This window comes from Candoia aspera, chromosome 1 (genome assembly GCF_035149785.1).
Source record: "Candoia aspera isolate rCanAsp1 chromosome 1, rCanAsp1.hap2, whole genome shotgun sequence".
NCBI lineage: Eukaryota > Metazoa > Chordata > Lepidosauria > Squamata > Boidae > Candoia > Candoia aspera.
In genome coordinates this window covers 93072382-93093176 of record NC_086153.1, presented here as the reverse complement: position 1 = coordinate 93093176, position 20795 = coordinate 93072382, and the positions used below count along the sequence as shown (strand labels likewise).

Here is a 20795-nt window from a genome sequence, read left to right as displayed (position 1 = left end):
CTCTTCCTGTATTTCACATGTTTCCCCTCCAATTTTGTTAAAAATTACAACTCAGCAGCTTATTTTGGAGAAGCCCCAAGAACCATGTACAGGGCTCTAGGGGAGCCACATGGGGCCCTAAGGCCTCAGCCCCCCCCCCCATATCTTGCAAGTATAGAGAGAAAAGATAAGGTAGCATTAAAGGGTGCTAAGAGGTAATTAGCCTATATGACGTATGTGAAAGATTTATGCTAAAGTTGGAGTGTCATCCTTTCCCCCTTGCCATCTTCAGTGAAATTTAAACAAAGAATTGCATGGGCCCCACATTCATTTATATAATTTACATGACACTTCAGCTGTATAAAATGTGCAACATGAAGTTCAACTTATTTTGTCTTAAAGAAAAGTCACTGAACTGAGAGGTCTCTCTGCAGTCTTAGGGCCTAATTACTTGGGTAATGCCCTTTTGATCTTTCTTTGTTGTAAATAATAGTAGCCCTGGACCTTGTTAGAATTGGGACCAGGGCACATGGAGGAGGATTAACCCAAGTATCTTTCCCATCACCCAAACTTTTTTGTGTCAGGAAGGAAACTTTTGTTAACATCACATGTAGTTTAATTCTTAGAATCCTAGGCTGAGAAATATTTGTATCTCAGTATGATGTTCTCTAAATATGCTGAAGGTAAGACAAGAGGTAAAAAAATTATAGTGGAAGACGATCGTGCACGTTTCTAATCTTTTTTTCTTTTTTAATACTAATTAATTGCTGTCTGCAACATACTGGTACTATCTAGTCTTCTCTTCACTAGTTTTGCCACTTTAAAAAAATGTACTGTATATAGTGCTTTTGTTTTGTTTTTTTAAATTAGGCAATGAATGAGACACTAAATTGAATAAACTAACACGTGCAGAGAGCCTGCCCAAAGTTTGGGGAAGGACAAGAACTATGATTGAATTGAATCACTGGAATGGACTGTTTGGTTTGTTTTTTTTTATACCACAGGAAGAAAAAGGCTGGTCTCGTTATTGGTTAGGTTTGAATGCATCAAACGCACGCTGTCTGGAGAACTCTGGGAGTTGAAATCCACTCATCTTAAAAGTTGCCAAGTTTGAAGAACATTGAATTAGAGCAACCTTACTTGTCAGGAAGAGTGTGAAAATTGTAGTTTTGGGTTTAGCTCTAGTGTGTGAAAATTTAACAACCGGTTCTCATGAATTGGGCCAAATCTGCAGGCTAATATCCCTGACTGGGTGGCCACCTGGCAGTGAGCCTTCTCTGAGTGCCTTTCTAACTCTGGGAGGCCCTCCCCAGTACGGCATGCTTAGCACTTAGTTTATTATCTTTTTGGTGCCAGCTAGGCAGAGATATTTTTATTCCCTAGAAATTATTACTCTTTATATGGTATGTATTTTAAAGTGCTGTATTTTAAGAGATCCTGACCCAAAGATTTTTTTTTTAAACCCTCTCTCTAAATCTGATGAAATGGAATGGTGGACATCCTATTTCCTGCAACTTTGTAAATAAAAGGCTACTAAGAATGTCACCTTCTGTATTAGTGCAACTAACATGTCCTAATTTTCTTTGTACCAAACAAACACTGCAACAGCCTGTTGAATGGATACAGTAGCAGTGAAGAGGAAATCACTACTGCAATGCTATCAACACCAGAGCACAGGCCTTCAGATAAAAAACACCAACCTATGGCTTGTGTTTTCAGCCAGCTGCACCCTCCCTTCTTTCAGGAGGTGTAATATTCACTAGATCTCATCACAATGAAGAGAATTGAGACTCTATTATGTGAACAGAGTACTGGAGACCAATACCTATGGCCAATAGGTCAGCAAGTGCCTCCAGCATTCTACAGTTCTTTGTATCTCCTTTCATCTGGGGTGGGACATTATAGCTGGTCCCAAAGAAGTTCCCATCTATCTGCATACAAATACACAAATTCCACATTCATGCATTGCACTAAATTATGAGATTTCCTTGGTTCTAGCTTAACACATTGCAGGAACCTAGCCTCTGAAATTATAAACCAGGGTATTTAGTTTAATATGATCTGTAATGGTAGCCAGTGTTGATTTATACAATCCATGATAATTAAGCAAACTGTGGTTTAGCATAATGTGTTGTCTTCATACAGGAAAAATAATACTACAGCTGTGTCTGTGGTTCTAAACACATTTTGAATGTACAGCAAAATCCTTATTTTAGAGTTGTCCTCCCCCCCCACCCCCCATGAAATGCTGTTGAACTTCAATCAGTCCTACCAACACAGTCAGTGATGAGGGCTACTGAGAGTTGCAGTCTAACAGTGCCTGAAGACTGTGCATTGCCTCCGCATGTTCAGCAGCTGGGATTTTAATGGTCAAAATTTAATAAATTAGAATGAGAGATGGCGGCATTACAATCTTTAGCAGCCACACTTCAGATGAAATGGGGTAGGAAACTGGCTTTCAGTTTACTGAAGCAGGGGGGAGAGAGAGATGGGAGCAGAGAAGAGAGAGGAAAAAAAATCTAAGGCAGAGTGATGGAAGGGATGGGAAAATTGATAGTGTTTCAAACCTTTGGCAAGAATAATTTATACTCCCCACCCTCACCCACTTTGCTTGCATAGAGGGAAAAGTAGAAAAAAAGAAAGGGGGGAAGGGTGACATCTAATTCTGGTAGAGGCTTTACCATCCCCTTGTAGTCTCAGAGAGAATACAACTTCAACAAAAAAGTATTTTTCCCCTCTGCCTTAGGTTCAGCATACAGTAAGTGCACAAGAAGGAAAACATGCAAGTTCTAAAGGGTATCCCAACCTTCTCAAATCTTGTGACTGATCTGCAGAGATCCATGTAAATTTCACAGCTGAAGCAAGAAACCAGTCTTCCCCCTTTAAAGCAGTGTTTCTCAACCTTGGCAACTTGAAGATGTGTAGACTTCAACTCCCAGAATTCCTCAGCCAGCTTGACTTCCACACATCTTCAAGTTGCCAAGGTTGAGAAACACTGCTTTAAAGGCTTGTTTGCCTAACAATTGCTGAGTTGGAAATGACTAAACATGTAAACATTAGTACTAATTATACTTCTTCCACAAATGTACATTTAAGAGTCACAGATTTGTTTATCTACAGAAATTCCACTGAACAACATTTATCATATGAATTGAATATAGATTCATATGATAAATTTTATTGTATTGTTCAGTAAATTTTCTTTTTTATACTCATAGTTATAACTGAATATTTACTGAAATGTTTAACAGAACATCTAACAGCAGTTTTCTTTTTTGAGAAAGAAAAGGCAGAAAAATGTTCTAATCTGCTTGAAAAAAAAAACATTCAAAAGAAAAAGTAAACTGTACCACCTTTAGGATCGATAAGGTGTCTTATATCCAAGTACTTAAAAAGATAAATTCCCTCAATTGTTTTCTTTTATTTTTATATGCCACAGGGTGGCACTCATGCTCTGCATGTTTTTCTACCAAACAAACAAATACAACCCATGGAGAGGAATTAAAATTATCTGTCTCTAACGCTGTATTTTCTAAATGTGTGTGTGCATGTGTGTGCGCACGCAAAATGTTTTCAGTCAGGTCTGCAATCACATTAGTTACAAATGCTTGTTTTTTAAGAATAGAAAGCTAGAATCTCCAGATACTCTATTTAGTACAGTGCAATCCATAATACACTTTAATAAATGCATTTGTTTTCTGCAAGAATCTCTCATCATAATTAAAATGCATGAGGGACAACTGAACTCTCACCCAGCATTAGCTTCCTAGTTTTGGCTTGGTTTAGCTGCTGCTGTGTTTTGGATCAAAATTAATGACCATTAGATGTAAAAAACCATTCAATTTTTGAAAACCTCAAGTACAGGTAGCCCTAACTTGACAACCACAATTGGGACAGGCAACTCTGTCACTAAGCAACACAGTTATTAAGCGAAACATGTGACTGCACTAGACTTATGAAGTCAGTTCCACTGCAGTTGTTAAGCGAATCACCTGCAGTTGTTAACTGAGACATCACATGACTGCAACTTGCAATTTTACTGCTGGCTTCTCCATTGACTTTGCTTGTTAGAAGCCAGCTGTGAAGCTTGCAAATGGTGATCCTGTGACCTTGAGATGCTGCGATGGTTGTAAATGTGCACTGGTTGCGAAGTGCCCGAATTGCAATCACATGGCTGCAGGAAGGCTGTGACGGTTGCAAGTTCGAGGCCTGGTCATCAAGTTATTTTTTCAGCAGTCATAACTTTGAATGGTCACTAAACAGGGCAGTTGTTAACCGAGGTCTACCTGTACCTATATCTATGTACTTAGAAAGTTGCTTTAGAAAGTTTCTAAATGAGGCATTTTTTATGCAGTTACAGTACTCCATTCAGGGACATTTGAAGGCAAAATTTCAAATGAAAATATCTGCTACTTGCAAATCATGTTTCTTGGGCAACTCTTCATGCTATCCATCAACAGGCATTGTCCAGTTTCTTTAAGGTATTGGTGGTATTATTATCATGATTATTACAGAAATGATGATGTGGGCAACATGTCCAAATTTCCTGTAAAATTCTGTGTTTGAGCTGGTGATTGTATAATAAATGTCTTTCCTGGAAGCTCCTAAAATCTGGGGAAAATAGAAAGACATAAGGCCCACATAATGGCTATGATTGCATGGCATACATCTATAATTAACTGAGCCATGTTTTATCCAACTAATCCAATTGTTTTAGATTTGCATATCCACAAACTAATAACAACATGCAACATGCTAAGGTAAAATGTGTTTGGCTAATTCTTAGTTCATTGTGCCACATGAACACAGCCAGTGCTCTTTGATTGGTACTGTTTTTTGATGGAGCCACCTAACTCATTTATTCTCTATTCTGATAAGTAGCAGCGTCTCCAGCGTTTCAAACAGGACTTTTTTTACTGTTAAAGCTGGAGAAGAGTGGAGAAAGAACCTAAGATATTTTTCAGGAATGGGTCTCCATTTTCACATACTCTATTGTTCGATCTATGATCCTTTTGGAAATTCTGAGTGTTTAGCTTGCATGAAACTGCCTTGTGGGAAGAATATTCAACTTTTGCAATACTGAGAGAAATGTAAAACAGTCTTAGGTTAATCTTTATTAGGAAATAGGTTATCTTGAACTATAAGAACATAAGCGGTACCCTGCTGTATTGGACCCCTGGCCCATCTAGTCCAGCAGCCTGTTCTCAAAGTGGCCAAGCAACTGCACAATGAAGCCCACTAGATTCCCAGCAGATGGCCTTTGGAGGCCGTCACATGTTAATAGCCACTGATCCCCATGACTTCCATGAACTATGTACATATGAAATCTAAAATTTTAAGAGCTGTAACTTTTGAGGAAGGTACTGATGACTCTGCTTGAGGTCCATTAATAGCGGAAAATAAAATTTAATGCAGGACCTCTTGAACTCTAGTAAGGAGTAAATTTCAGGTTTCTCTTGGCCTGGAATCCCCTTCCTAACAATTGTAATTCTCATGAATAATTTGAAGCCCTCAGCTTTCCTGAACTTGTGTTGTCCAGAATGGGTCTGGTCAGCCCCAGCCAAGACAAGGCTTTTGCAGATGGAGTGTGCTGGAGAGTCCAGATCCAGGAAAGCTAATGTGCATGATTAGAATAACATCCTCAGCCAGCACTGAGGCTGATAGGGTTGTGACCAAAGGGGGGGAAAAAGCCTTCCTTGAGATGAAGTCAATTCCTTTTTAAGTCCACCTACTTTTCATCATACTAACATGGAAGTTGCTACCACTGCGTCATTCATTCATTTTATATGGCCGCCCATCTCAAGCTCATGACTACAGGTGGCTAAGTTTTAAAGATAATATAAAAGCATAACAAACAGGAAAAAAAAAACAATATACATAAAACAGCAACTGGAGTAAAAACAGACCCATCAGTCACAAGTTAATGTAACCAGTGTACTGGCTCAGCCCCACCTCCTGACCCCCAGGCCTGGTGTTTTTTCAAGTTTCAAATTTGGCTTACAGTGTTGGGATATCTCAGTATTCTCTCATTCAGGTTCTATCTGCGAAACTTTTTCAAGATTAGCCAAGCTCGACTACACACTACCCCCTAGAGAGCTGGCTGAGTGATTTTGGGCCAGTCACTCTCTCAGCCCAACCCACCTCACAGGGTTGTTGTGGGGAAAATAGGAGGCAGGACTATAGCAGTATTGGGCATCTATGTATATGTATATGTATATTTTATATATCTATATAGATATATAATGATAACAAGGAAAAGGAGAAGGGAAGGAGAAGGAGGGCAAAGAAAGGAGAGCATTATTGCTCCCTATTTCCAGAAGGAGAGTTACGTTAAACACTTAGATAAGCGCTACATGGCAGGCAGCAGACGTAAAACTCTGGATTCTGCTGTCATCTAGCGACTGCCACATTTTCAGATTACTATTAGCCTTCAACTGCATCCGCGTGCGGCAAAAATCCACCGCGAAAATCCCGGGGGGGAAGCTGGGACGCGATTGCTCTCCCTGACCACGCCTTCTTGATTTGCATCGGAGGCTTCGGACTCCCGAAGAAACATGAATTTGATCAAACAACGGCGACCTTAGCCGGAAGGACTGGGGTTACGGAGAACATCCGGTTGCCGCTCTAGGGAGCGGAGATGGGAGGGCTGTCGATGGTGTTCGCGCGCTTTGTGATGTTTTATTGTGTCGCGGAGATTCGGCGGCCTGGAAACCCGGAACCGTCAGAAGAAGCGGCGGCGGCGGCGGCTGAACGACTGTGGGTCGCTCAGCGGCCGGGTCTGGTTGGAAGCCGTTGAGCAAGAGGAGGCGAAAAGACCGTCGGGTTGTACGTCAGTAACGGTCTTCGTGCCGCGAACCGTTGCACGCGAGCCTACCGGGAAACGGGGGAAGAAGCGCTGGGGTGGGTTTTTTCGCTTTCCGTCTCGCATCTTGGGATCAAGGAAGAGCTAAGGAGGTGGGGGAAGGAAGGAAGGCAGGCAGGCAGGCAGGCAGGCAGGCAGGCAGGCTTCTGCGTCCAGAAAGGGCCTAAGAGTTGGATCGGTGGAAAGGGAGCCGCTGCGTTTCTTGTTCTCCCTCCTCCCCTCCCTCCTCATCAGCTCCAGCTTTCACCATCTTTCTTCCGTTTCGGCTGCACGCATAACCGAGGGGGAATCCAACGCCATAAGCCAGCCTTCCCCAGCGCAGTGTCCCCTTGCGTAACAGCCATGCTGGCAGGGGCGATGATGAGAGTCGTAGCCCAAGAAATCTGGACGGTACCGGGTTGGGAAAGGCTGCTTTAGTCTCTGGGAAACTGAGCCAGGAGGAGGAGGAGGAAACAGCGTCCTCCGCAGACTCTTATCTGTTTCCTGGCAACCTCAGTGACTCATATTAATAAAAAGTAAATAAGATGAAGGTCCTTTTCACCACTGCTGTTCTTTCGCATTCTCCAGTGCTGCGCTCTGCGGACTTACCTCTTGGGGTCGGAGAGTGAAATGGATCTGTGCAGAGATACAGTTTTGTTCTTCGTAGGGTTACTTCTATAGAGGCCCAGATTTGTATCTTATCACTGGGGCAGATGGTTTCATAATACCAAGCATCCTATTCTAAGAGAAGCTTTTTTTATAACTTCCTTTAATAGAGCCTGGATACAGCTATCCATGTTGCAGTAACTTCTAGACTGCTCTATTGTAATATGATATATGTAGGACCTCTTCTAAAGAAACTCCAGTTAATAGAAAAAACAGCTGTTAGGTAACCTAGATTGATAGAGACCATCTCATCACTTCTTAAATAGCTACATTTATTCTGTACCATCACAATGTTCAATAGCTATTATTTCTTGTGTCCTATAATTTTCATCAGTTGCCCTTTCAGTCCCATTGCCATCTGAAGTTATGTGGATGGTGATCTGAGACAGCCTTTTTGACTGGGCAACCAGACATTTGTTGCGTTTGGAATTATTTTTCTATTTGCTCTGGCAGTTCAGCACTATGAATAGTGAATTTTAATTCCTGTTTTATGATTTAGTCATGCTTATTGGGCAGTGCAGCTATCTGCCCAGTCTTACTGTTAACTTGTTTTCAACTGCTTTTTTTTAATGTATATTGAAAAGCAGATTATTAATTGCATGTATAAATAATACTCAATCTTCTAATCATTCAGAATAACACGATTGCAATTAAAATGAAAAATAAGTATTCTCCCCACCCCCCATCTCAGAAAACCCACCAAGAACTGAATCTGGAGTCCATAGAACAGAGTGGGGAAAATGCAATGAATTAAAATGAGTTTCAGGTTGAGGAAGGTTGGCATATTGTATTCTGGAAGACAATCAGGGATAGTAGATGTGGTCTGTGAAACATATATTTTCTCCCCTTCCCAAATGCAGGATACCTCATTTGTAGGAGCTCTAGTTCCTTAACATTAATTATTACTGAGAAATCTCTTAGAATGCAAGAAAAGTTTTCTCCAATCCATATCAGTCACCTTACCCCATATGCTTCCTGTTGTGAAAAGGCAAGGCTTGAGGTATTCTGGAATTGGGATGTATATAGTCAAGTTTATATCCCTCAATCAAACCTCTTGTCCCTCAGATAACATTGTAAAATAGAAATAAATGCCTCTCATTAGATGACTTGTATTTTGTTCACCTTGTCTTGAACTCTTGGAATTACCTCAATTAAACTATAATACAATACTGAGGTTTAGAGCTAGATGAGGTGAATGTACAACAAGATCTTGATAGCCTTGAGCTATTGTGCTATGTGGAGGGGAGTTTTCACAGCTGCTTCTGTCCCTGTACTCCTTGAGTATTGGACATTGCAGTGATGACATCAGGATAAAACAAGTGAATTCTATTTTGCCACTATCAACCCATCTGAAATTATATTCACCAATGGAGTGTTCATATTGAAACTCATATAGTCAGAGTCAGTTCTTAAGCTTGCTATGACTATTGCAGAAATGCATGTCAATCATTAAAGGAGGGGATTGGTGCCTTTAGAATACATAATACTCAGGTCTTAAAAATTATTAAAGAGTAACTGTGATGAATACTCTCAATTGAGGAGGGGGTAATATTGTAGAGCCACTTTGAATGTATTCCAGAGCATCCTGCCCATTGAATCTTGCTGGATCTTATTACGTGCCGCTTTTTCCATCCACACTTCTGAAATCTGTGACAGCATCCTAGAGAAAAAATGTAGAAATATTTTTTATGAATCAGTATGTAATTAAGAAGGAAGTTGTTTATATGTTCACACATATCTGAGCTCAGGAATAGATCACTGCATTTGATGGGAAATGAAATATTTTTAGTGGACAGCTGCTAGCTGACTTGCAGAAAGCACATTCAGGAAATAGATATCCAGAACTTGTGTAGGCTTCCTGTATCATCCTTTTCTCCACTAAAGATTTGCATGTTTTTTTTCCTCTCAGTTCACCAGCCACTATGTTGAACTACCAGCTGGTCTCTTTCCTAGTTGCACTTTTGCGATAAAAATTTTGAGCCCAAATAAAGGTGTGAACAGCATGTGAGCCATCAATTGTTACAGAATTGCAACTCCCACTGTTCCTCAGCTTTGGCAAAGAGTGATAGGAATTTAATTTCAAAGATCCATACAATATTCATTTTTCACTCTTGCTTGTAATTTAAGTTCAGCTAGTTAAGGAATAGTTGAAGGTTTCCCAATTCAGATACTTCAGATCTTGCTTAGACAGATGTTTATGGCTGAAAAATAATTGTTAGAAGTTCAATCTGAAATAGGATAACTTTAAAGGATGCAGGTTATATTGTTAACTTGAATTCACTTTTGGTGCACTCTTAGATTATTCCTTAATGATAATTTAAGGCAACTTCTTGATTAGTAGATCTCACCCATTCCTGGAAGGAGATAATGCAGTCTAGTTTTCAGTCCTTCTATCTGTACTTTTGCTATGCAGTAACTTTGGGCATGATGCCATCTACTATGAGCAAGCTTCATTTAAGTCCAAATGCAGTGGCACAGTTCCTTCAGCATAGAAGAACAAAAAATATACATTTTACACTTCGAGTAGAACATGTTTTATAATTAAAAAGATACTGCATGAAAATACTGAATTTCACAATGTATTTCTCTCTTCCATCATGTTCACAGGAGGCAGGAAATACATTAACAATTCAGTTAAGTTTCTGTCTCCCAGTTTCTTATGACTTGCAAATAGAGTATAAATTCAGGATTGTAAGTTCCTCAGTCTAATTGACTATGGATCTTGTTTATCTAATGCAGGAAAAGTGTTTTAAGAGCTGGTGATGATATACCCTGAAGAATATATGTGTTAGTATAAATGAAAGGTGGATCTGAAGCAAACAAAAGTTTTTTTCCAGGATTATGAAAATAGGGTTACTGCTAACTAATACAGAAAACAATTTGGTTATGAATGTCATTTATGTTTAGTAAAGTCTTACTAGGAGTAAACTACATTTCTTAAAATAATGTACTAAACCAATTAATGAAAGGAAAAGTATTAGTGAAGAAAAAATAATTTCAAACAATTGCAAGATTGAAAAAGAAAAAGCCCCAGAAAGTTAAATTATAACTATAAATTATAAAGAGAGCCAGTTTGGTCTAGTGGTTAAGAAAATGGGCTGGAAACCAGGAGACTGAGAGTTCTAGTCCCACCTTAGGCATGAAAGCCAGCTAGGTGACCTTGGGCCAGTCACTCTCTCTCAGCCCAACCCACCTAATAGGGTTGTTGTTGTGGGGAAAAGAGGAGGAGGAAGGAGTATTAGCTATGTTTGCCAGCTTGAGTTATTTATAAAAAGAATAAAGGCGGGATAGAAAATAAATAAATAAATAAATTCTAAGGCCGACCATATTGTTTGGAAGTGTTCCACTGCATTTTGCAGATGATGGTATGTTTAACAGCTTTGGTTGTCTGAAAAATTAATCAAATTAACTGTATTATCTTTGCATTAAATGGATGTTCTTAGATCAAACTGTTGTAAAAAAATATTCTAGTCAAATCAGAGAGATTTTTGTAATTTTAACATTCAAATATTGTCTAATAATGTATCTATCAGGAAGATGGGACGCGGTGGCGCTGCGGGTTAAACTGCTGAGCTGCTGAGCTTGCCAATCGGAAAGTCGGCGGTTCGAATCCGCGTGACGGGGTGAGCTCCCGTTGCTAGTCCCAGCTCCTGCCAACCTAGCAGTTTGAAAACATGCAAATGTGAGTAGATTAATAGGTACCGCTTTGGCAGGCAGGTAACAGCATTCCGTTTAGTCATGCTGGCCACATGACCACGGAAGTGTCTACAGACAAACGCCGGCTCTTTGGCTTTGAAACAGAGATGAGCACCGCCCCCTAGAGTCGGACAAGACTGGACTTAATGTCAAGGGAAACCTTTACCTTTACTATCAAGAAGATACTGTTTTTCAAATTAGGTCTTCATTTTGGGAGTTAAAACATACTGTTCAACTTTTTGATAGATAAGTGTTTAACTAATGTATCTTACCCTCAGGATGTGATCTTTCATGGTATGGTGGTGGGAATCTGTGTTTTAAATCACCCCAATGGATGCAGAGAGTGATGTTGCATTGGATATTTTAATCACAAATGTAGTCTGTGTCTTCCGAACAAGATGTCATTTAAATTTGCGAAAGATTGCGTTGGAGGGAGCAAATGTGATATACAAGCGTGACGTTGGGGTAAGTAACTTAACATTTTAATTTTGGAGTTCTCTCCATATCACTGGAAACTCTAAACGACTCTAAACATTTTAGATATTTTATTTGGTAATAAGGGTGGAAGAAATGTTTTACAATGTGTCAGTAGTAAAGATATATGTTCCATACAGCAACTTTGAGACAGCAACATAGAGTGCTAATATATCTAGAATGTACTGAACTTTATATAATATTACTTTTGAAAAAGGTTCAAAACTTCAGCTTCTGTAGAATACAGTCATTCAAATATCAGAGGGTGGTTGGAATGGATGACCTCTGTGGTATATTTTCTGCCAGTACATTTACAAGTTCAATCAAAATTGCAGTAAGTAAACAACCAGGTCCCAGTATTTGAAGCTACTGCCCCAGTTCTAAAAGACCTAGTTTTTTACTTTAAAACCTAAAATGGCTTGGATTCTGATCATTTTAGAGGCTGCCTATCAACATGAACCTGCCTAGACATGGAGTTCAGCAGAAAAGCGCTTCCTAAAGATGGGAGAGCGTTTTCAATGTTATCCCCAAACTATAAAAGGTACTCCTTTAGGAGCTCCTAAGCCTTTTAAAAAAGGAATCATATTTTTCCTCTACAGCCAGACCTGTTCAGTCTGAGGTAGTAAATGATGATGTGGTTTCTCAGATTTTAATTGTTAACATTGCATTGTATGTATAACAAGTGTACATAAATGTTTAAATATGTGACATTTCAAGCTCAAAATTGTTTTGTGTTTGAAATGGGTCCACTCTTACCAGAAGTGTTCCAACAGTGCTCTGACCATTTTGGAACAATTCCAAAGTTGAAAAAGAGGCAGTTTGGTCTAGTGGTGAAGGCTCCAGGCTAGAAACCAGGAGGCTGTGAGTTGTAGTTCACCTTAGGCATGAAAGCCGGCTGGGTGACCTTGGGCCAGTCATTCTCTCTCAGCCCAACTCACCTCACAGGGCTGCTGTTGTGGGGAAAAGAGGAGGAAGGTGTATTAGGTATGTTCCCCACCTTGAGTTATTTTAGTTATTTGTGCCTAAAATCTTACGTTTTTATTGAAGTTAATTGTTTAAAAAACAAAAACAACAATAACAACCCTATGTTCTAATAAGGAACATTTTAGAGTAGCTTTTCCCCCAGAGTAGAGTAGCTCAGAAGTGAAACTTCATGTTGAATCTTTCTAAAATGATAGCATTTAGATCTATTCTTTAGGTTTTTCAATTTAAGATTTATTTTTTCCCTATTGATTTCAGAAAGTATTAATGAAGCTTAGGAAACCCAGGATTACAGCAACAATTTGGTCCTCAGGGAAAGTAATTTGCACAGGAGCTACAAGGTACGTTCCATCTGTATTTTTATTGCTTGCTTTTTAATGAAATAATTTATATATGAGTAATCCTTAATTGTATAATCCCTTAACTAGTTGTTTGTTTGTTCCCAACTCTAGTGAAGAAGAAGCGAAATTTGGTGCCAGACGATTAGCCCGTAGTCTGCAGAAACTAGGTTTTCAGGTAATTTTTCTATTGAAATAGATATATTTTGATTTATTAGTCAATTGTGACGCCTGTCTTCTTTCCTCCTTCAGACTTTCTCATTTGATCTGTTCCTAGAAAGCCAGCTGACTGCTCACCACTGAGCAGGTTTCATAAATCAGCAATAACAACCCTTTCCCTTTCTGATGAATGCCTGTGTATTCTAGCCAAAACACCACAGAGCAAAATGGGGTCAAAGAACAGAAAGCACATCCTTTGTCTTTTGTGGGCAGAAAAGGAAAGCTGATTTTATATTTTCTCACTGCAGAAGCTCTTGTCATTACTTCTACATTTTGAAAAAATATTAGCGCAAAGGGAGACACAACTTTCCTTTTTCTACACAGTCTACAGTCAGGTTTTTCTTTCTTTTCATCAATTTCTTTGTAGAGGGAGGGTTTCTCTCCCTTTGGCTGAATAGTTGCAAAAAATGCTTAGCCTCTTTTCTATTAAAAAAAAGTAGTAGTTTCTGTTGTAAGCAACAGAATAAAGAAAGTATTGAAGAAACACCAAGGCTGTACATGCATTTCCTGCAAAAACCAAGTGCTAAGAGCAAGTCTTCTCCCATCCTCATGTGAACTTGGGAAGTGAGTGTTTGGTATCTAGTTTAGATATTGGCTTGCTAGCTTTCATACAGCACCAGTTCTTCATAAATCAGACTTTGGGGGAAATGTTTTCCCATACACTTGAATTGATACCAGTTGACTGAAGTACATGATTGGATCATAAAAATACTACCATCAGTCAACATCCCTCTTCAAGGATGCTGCATTTTGTTTTTGCTGGTTTGTATTTTATTACTTTGCTGACACATCAATAATAAAATGCTTTGTCAGTTACCAATACTGATTTTGCCAATTATAAATTCAATTATAAATAAGTGGATTATTAAAAGGAAAGGGGGATGTATACTTTATTTGCAGTAAAATAACAATGTGTTTAATTTGACATTATATAATTCTCAAGAAGGTGGAAGTTTGGCTTGTAAGTAGAATTTAATCATAGTATTCAGACATTAGTCAGAATAGTCCTGTGTGGCTACAGGGTTGTGTGTGTGTGTGTGTTTTAAGTAGCAAAATGCATTCTTTCCCAGAGAGTGCAATAGGATGCCAGGGCACTCTTCTGACAATGTAGCTCATCTTAAAAATAATCTAAATCACTGTTTCTCAATCTCAGCAACTTTAGGATGGGTGGACTTCAACTCCCATGCTGGCTGGATGAATTCTGGGAGTTGAAGTCCACCCCTCTTAAAGTTGCTGAGACTGAGAATCACTGATCTAAATGATACTCTTTGCAGGTGCAGTATTTCATACATGTGACATATGGAGACTTATGACATTCCCCCCTCCCCCAATAATTGGTTGGTGCTGATTCATATATTGTCATTATTTTATACTGGAATAAATGGATAGGAGTGCTATTTTGTGCTTATAGCATTCTGGAATGGTCCCTTCTACTAATAATTAGAAGAAGTGATACATGTGGATTTTAGGGACTTGATTAATGCCACTTCACTCCATATGGCTCCTTCCTAAAAATGTTTTCAAATAATGCAGCTTGGTTCCTTATTTTTTTAGCCAGTGGAAATCAAACACTCCAAAGAGCAAAATGGGGGAGTAGAATGACTCCTTTTAAAAGATAGCAGCTGCAAGTTCAATATTTTCTAATAAAGAAGGTTTGTTTGCTGTGAAACAGGAATATGACTAAAAGGACAATTTTAGAATATGTCTCAATTTTCAGGAATACTGGTAATTCTTGATTGCTATTGCACAAGTTAATCAAATGATGTAAAGCTGATTACTTGAAATAATTTTCTGTTGACTAAAATATATTAATGTCTTTTCTGAAAAGGGTCTTATGCTAAAAAGCACATTGTAGCCAGAGTTACAGGAAACAACTGGTGGCTTCTTAGAAATAAGACAAAAATGTATATAAGCCCTTTTTTTCCCCAGATTTAAAAGTTTTCTAATAATTCTATTTCCACATGTTCTTTCTCCTTCAAAAAGGTGATTTTTACAGATTTTAAAGTTGTCAATGTTTTAGCAGTATGCAACATGCCGTTTGAAGTCAGATTGCCAGAATTTACAAAAAACAACCGACCCCATGCCAGGTATAGTCCAATTTAAAAGTATTATTGTACTGTACAAATTAAAATTATTTTAATTTGAACAGTACAAATTTAAATTATTTTATACTTTTACTGTAGGATTTATTTTTGAAATAAGTTTTGCTTATTTATTTCCTAGTTATGAACCAGAGCTTCATCCTGCAGTGTGCTACAGAATAAAATCACTTAGAGCTACTTTACAGATTTTTTCAACAGGAAGTATCACAGTTACAGGTACTCATCTTTTTGTGAATAATGATGGGACCTCAGGTAATTAAAAATAAAGATAGCTTTATAACCATGAAAACAATAACAAAAACTCCTAATGGATGCTACCTTTATTAATAATGTGCTACAAAAGAGTCTGCAAAAATCTGAGTTCAGTAGAACTCTTCACTAGGCAAGATGTTAAACAGCTGGTGTTGGAGGGATAGGAGTGGACAACTAAAAACTGGTCAAAAGTGTTTATGAACATTAGATCTAAATCCAAGGTGATAGTTAGTACATTGAATTAATCCCTAATGACTTCTCTCCCCCCTTCTCTAAAAATACAAAGTCGCACTATAACTCAGATCTCTTGCATTGAGTAAAACATAGCTTATGGCTAGATAGAGAACAGGAATAAAGAGAAACAAAGTAGACTTTATACAAGCAAAACTATAGATTATTTTTAGATGGTGTGGTTGACAAAAGACTAAAGGGTTGCACATCCAAGTATTAATGCTATTACTTAAGAGAAGGAGCTATAAAGATGTGGAGTAGCTATTTATATGGTAGAAAATAACCATACCATGATAGTAGTCTCCACCTCTAATAGCTCATATAGCATTATTAGATGCATAAATAGCAATTATAGTCTGTAGGACTACATAAAGACTCATAGTAGGCAATATTTCTTTTAGAAAAGTGTGCATGAATTGCCATATTTTTGTTTTTAAATGAAAATTATGTCCAAGAGTAGATTCTACGTTATTGTTTTTGTAGGAGATCACATCACACTTTGTGTGTTTTCCTATTAAAGTGGTATCAGCATTCCTGCGTAACAAGTGGCATTTGACTGAAATCAGTCAAATTAAATTCAGTTAGATTGAAAGTCGAATAGATTTAAATTAGATTGAAAATCTAACAGATAAAAACAGGAACTGAATTATAATTGAATGAGATCAGCTAATTTGTCACCATTAGGTGTTTCAGGTATTAAATTTAGTAGTCCATCCATAATCAATACATTTTAACTGAGGAAAAAAACTGTGTTCTTAGTGTATAGGATGTAGCTTAGTTACACCTCCAATTTAATTACAAGCACACGGGGAATGATTTTTTTTATCTAGAATGTAGCACACAATAGAGGAAGGCTTACAGATCTTCCTTTCTTTCTGCTTGTGACTTAAACACTTTTAAGGGTAAAATATCCCATTGTACCAATGGGAACATTCTCCTTTTTATATTTTAGCAACTCTGGGGAAGTAACAATTTTGTTCAGTCTTGCTGAGGAGAGAAGAAATAAGACTTCCATTCTTCTATATTGTGATCCCAGTGAAGATTTTCTGGACTTAAAATTGAAGAAAAATAAGATAAATAGCTATATTAAGGTCTAATTTGAGTTGGAGTGTTGGGTAGCCATTGATGATATCAGGTAATTTAACAATATAAAGTGCAAGAAGCAAATTTTGGGAAAAGAAATCAGTTGCTGAATTTGCACTTTCTTTTGCTGTTTTGGGTTTATGGTACAGCTAGTCTTCAACATGAGAGAACAATTTAGGATATATTGTGCTGTGTGTGATGTATAATTTAATGAATGTTTCAGGCTAGTTTTGAAGGTACTTTCTGCTTCAGTCGTATTACTTGGAATTGTTTGCTTTTAGAATTTTGGAGAAAAAATGTTGAAAGTATTAAGTTCCACTAATAAAGTTTAAGGGCTTCAGAGGTTTCTTTATATGCCTATTCTGAGCTTTTTTTTTTTTCTTCTGTTTATTCTTAGGGCCAAATGTAAAGGCTGTTGCCACTGCAGTGGAACAGATATATCCATTTGTGTTTGAGAGCAGGAAAGAAATTTTATAATTTGCCACTTCATGGTTAGGTGGACTAACCAAGCACCTTTTATAAGACTGCTGCATATTGGACTTAAAGCAAAAAAAAAAAGGGTAAGGAAAAAAGGATAACTGGACCAAGACAGCTGAGGAGGTACAAACTCTTGGCCACAGTGATAAGCTCCAGTCCCTTTTGGATTTTATTTTGAACAGTGCTGTATTGTAAAAAAAAAAAAAAAAAAGTTTACAAAAAAAAGAAAAAATGAAATTGCTGCTTTTTACAAGACATTCTATTTATTTCTGCAGTGATTTCTGTGTTCATAAGCAGAATTGTCATGATATGCACTAACCTTCGAAATACTTCTTTAGGTTGAGCTTGTGTTTTTATTTGTTAATAGTCTTTTACATTTTTGTATGCTGACTGTTGGGCACCAAAGAAGCTGTAGACATTACCTTTTTCACCTGACAAACATGCACAAATAAAAGTCTGCGAAGCCTTCCTTCATATCTGTTCTGTTACATTCCTTTTCCCTTTTCTATTAACAATTGTATATTGGCAAAGTAACTAGAGCATTATTAGTGTAATATTTTGTTCATTTTTTGTTCCAGTTTTAGTGTGTGTGTATAAAGTGGTCAGTAGCAGACTAGGTTCAAGTGAATGACAGATACATGTGTGTACAAAGGACAGACTCTGGTTTTTCTGCAATATATTTGTAAGTAAATGCAGAGATTGGCTGATCTCTTCCTGCTTTGTTCAGTAAGGACACGTTATAGAGCATAACAGATTTTAATGAACATTGTATTCAGTAAAGATAGAAGTACCATTATAGCACTTGATGTTAGTAAAATCAGCTTACTGTGTCCATAATCCAGATACAGTTTTGGTTGGTTTTTTTTAAACTGCTGTGAATTACTTCCATTGACTAATGTTATTTTTCAGGAAAAAATTAATTGATGTAGACCTTAGCTACTTCTAAAGAATTGTCCACACTTGCCAAATACTTCTATAGTACTTCATTTTGTTTTTTGTTTTTTAATTTTTATTCTAACATGTAAGAAAGCTTGGCTTTGACATGTAATCTTGGGACTTGAAAAGCCAATGTTGAGTCTCTCAGTACATGTGCATTTGGTACAGATGAGTGGTATTAGTAAATCTTAATTGGAATGAAGATGCTACTCTCACCATATACAATAAATATGTAAAAATGCAGATGTCTCTTTTTCATATCTAAGCCTCAAAACTGAATAAATGTTGATATGAATATGAATATTGCAGATATCATGTATTCAGCTTTCAGTTTTGCATGTCAGACTGAAATAAATTCAGCAGAGTCCTGCAGATAGAATCCCATTGAAGGCGTATTTTTAAAACTATTTTTAAAATATTGCTCAAATGTCATGAGAGAACTTTGGAGGTCTGCTGGGAAAAAGATACATAAATTGTGTTTTGGGAGAGAATACAAATGGACTGGATATAAATAGATTGTGTTACTCCATCCAGAAAGCATGCTAAATATATATTCTTAAACGCAAATTCACAAGCATTTTCACCAAGGAAGCAGGCTAACCTTTTGAGAGGCATCTACTCACACAGATAAGACACAAAGTGATAATTTTAATAACTATAACAATTATAGTTATTATAATTATTAATTATAATTATAATAACAATTATATTAATTATAACAACTATAACAACAATTAATGATGATGATGATGGCAATTAGGCATGGCGCCCCATAATCATAAGCTGCTGTTGATCATCATTTTTGCTTTTGTTTTTTGGTGCCTTCAAGTCATTGCTGACTCTTGGTGACTGTTCTGGACAAGTTCCTGCGGCTTTCTTGGCAAGGTTTTTAAGAAGTGGTTTGCCATTGCCTCCTTCCTAGGGCTGAGATAGAATGACTGGCCCAAGGTCACCCATCTGGCCTCAGGCGGGACTAGAACTCGCAGTCTCCTGGTTTCTAACCTGGTGCCTTAACCATTACACCAGACTGGCTCTCACCCCTAATCAAGTGTTCATAATTTGTTAATTTCTCCTTTGGAAACTTATGGAAGATAATAATTACATTGTATGAACAAGTATGGAGATAATTAAACTATTTAAGAAGAATGATAGAGAAAATACTTCCTAAACTCATTTACTTTTAATTGAGTCATAATGTACATTTCATAAGTCTATTGCTTATAAAAGTGACACTTCCAAAGCTAATGGGTTGGAGTGCAGTTGTAGTCCACAATTCTGCCAAATTTCAGGTTGGTCTGATAGAAGTTGTAATGAGGAAAGCAAGTTAATGAGCACTGAATATTTACAGATTTACCCTTTCTATTCAGACATATATTGGGTATAAACTGTTGATGCACTTTATTCATCAATTAACTCACTTCTATGTACTGCTCAGGATTTTCTAAGGATTTTCTAAGGCTTTCCTGCCCCATTAAAGAATGGCAGCAACTGTTGATATAGTTATATTTTGTAAGCTAGATATTATCGAGCTGATTGGATAGCCTAGAGCAGTGTTTCTTAACCTTGGCCACTTTAAGATGTGTGCACTTCAACAAGCTGGCTGCACAATTCTGGTTCACACATCTTAAAGTGGTCAAGGTTGAGAAACACTGGCCTAGAGGAAGCAGGAATAAAGTGAGGAAGAGAAGTGCATCCAAGTATTTTCATATTGCATTAAATCAGCAACAGCACCTAAAATAGCTCAAAGTATAGCTTTCCAATTTTTTTACTCTACCTTTAATGTTTTTATTCCAATTAGGAATCTTGGTTTTACATATATACTGTATGTGTGGTGCATTGCTTAAAATGAAATTAGAGTTAGGATTCTGTTTCTCATATGAATGCATTTGCACAAAAGTGACTCAAATAATAATGGTGAGATAGTGGGACTCTGCTGGTCAAAATCAGGGAATGTGTCAATGGTGCATTTTGCTAAACAGGACAATTGTTACATGTGGGAATCATAACTATGTGGAAGGAAACTCAGAAAAGCACAAAAAACATTCCCATAAAAATAAAGCCCAAATCGATATAGCAGTTTGAAGAAAAAAAGTTATATGAGAATAGGAACCGTTCTTGGCCCACCATAAAGAAGACCAGGGATGCTTTTCCATTGACTGGAGTCACACATTGTGCTAAACCATGGTTTGTTTTAGACCTTATTTTTCAAGAAACCACAGTAGCCTGGTTTACACATAACTAGTCATAAACCATGGTTTGCAGACCACAGTGGTGCAGTTCACATACACTAAGCCAAAATTTAGACAGACTACATTATAGTTTTAGTGCAATATGTGAATGCAGCCAGTGATTTGAACAGGCCTTTGGATCCTCTTGGCACAGGTTATCACACACTTTTTTTACCACACGGACGAGTTCAGAAGTAAGTTTGTGTGTGTGTGTATGTTGTGTGTATGCATGCGCTGGTACATTATCCTGCTAGTGCTTACATGGATGGTATGGGAACAAAGATGATGAGTA

The 20795-nt window shown here is 37.6% G+C and overlaps 1 protein-coding gene and 1 long non-coding RNA gene across 2 annotated transcripts; both read left to right on the top strand.

The window, feature by feature from the left end:
• Positions 1 to 849: 849 nt before the first annotated feature.
• On the top strand, positions 850 to 3686 carry LOC134501869 (uncharacterized). Its single transcript, XR_010068392.1, has 2 exons — positions 850 to 1009; positions 2726 to 3686. It is a non-coding gene; the product is annotated as an uncharacterized LOC134501869 (long non-coding RNA).
• A 2915-nt stretch (positions 3687 to 6601) lies between these two features.
• TBPL1 (TATA-box binding protein like 1) lies at positions 6602 to 18516 on the top strand. The gene is made up of 7 exons (XM_063309819.1): positions 6602 to 6879; positions 11461 to 11647; positions 12896 to 12978; positions 13090 to 13153; positions 15178 to 15281; positions 15418 to 15512; positions 17260 to 18516. The coding sequence occupies exons 2-7, from the start codon at positions 11513 to 11515 to the stop codon at positions 17337 to 17339; spliced, it is 561 nt and encodes a 186-aa protein (XP_063165889.1). The 5' UTR covers positions 6602 to 6879; positions 11461 to 11512; the 3' UTR covers positions 17340 to 18516.
• The last annotated feature ends 2279 nt before the right edge of the window (positions 18517 to 20795 follow it).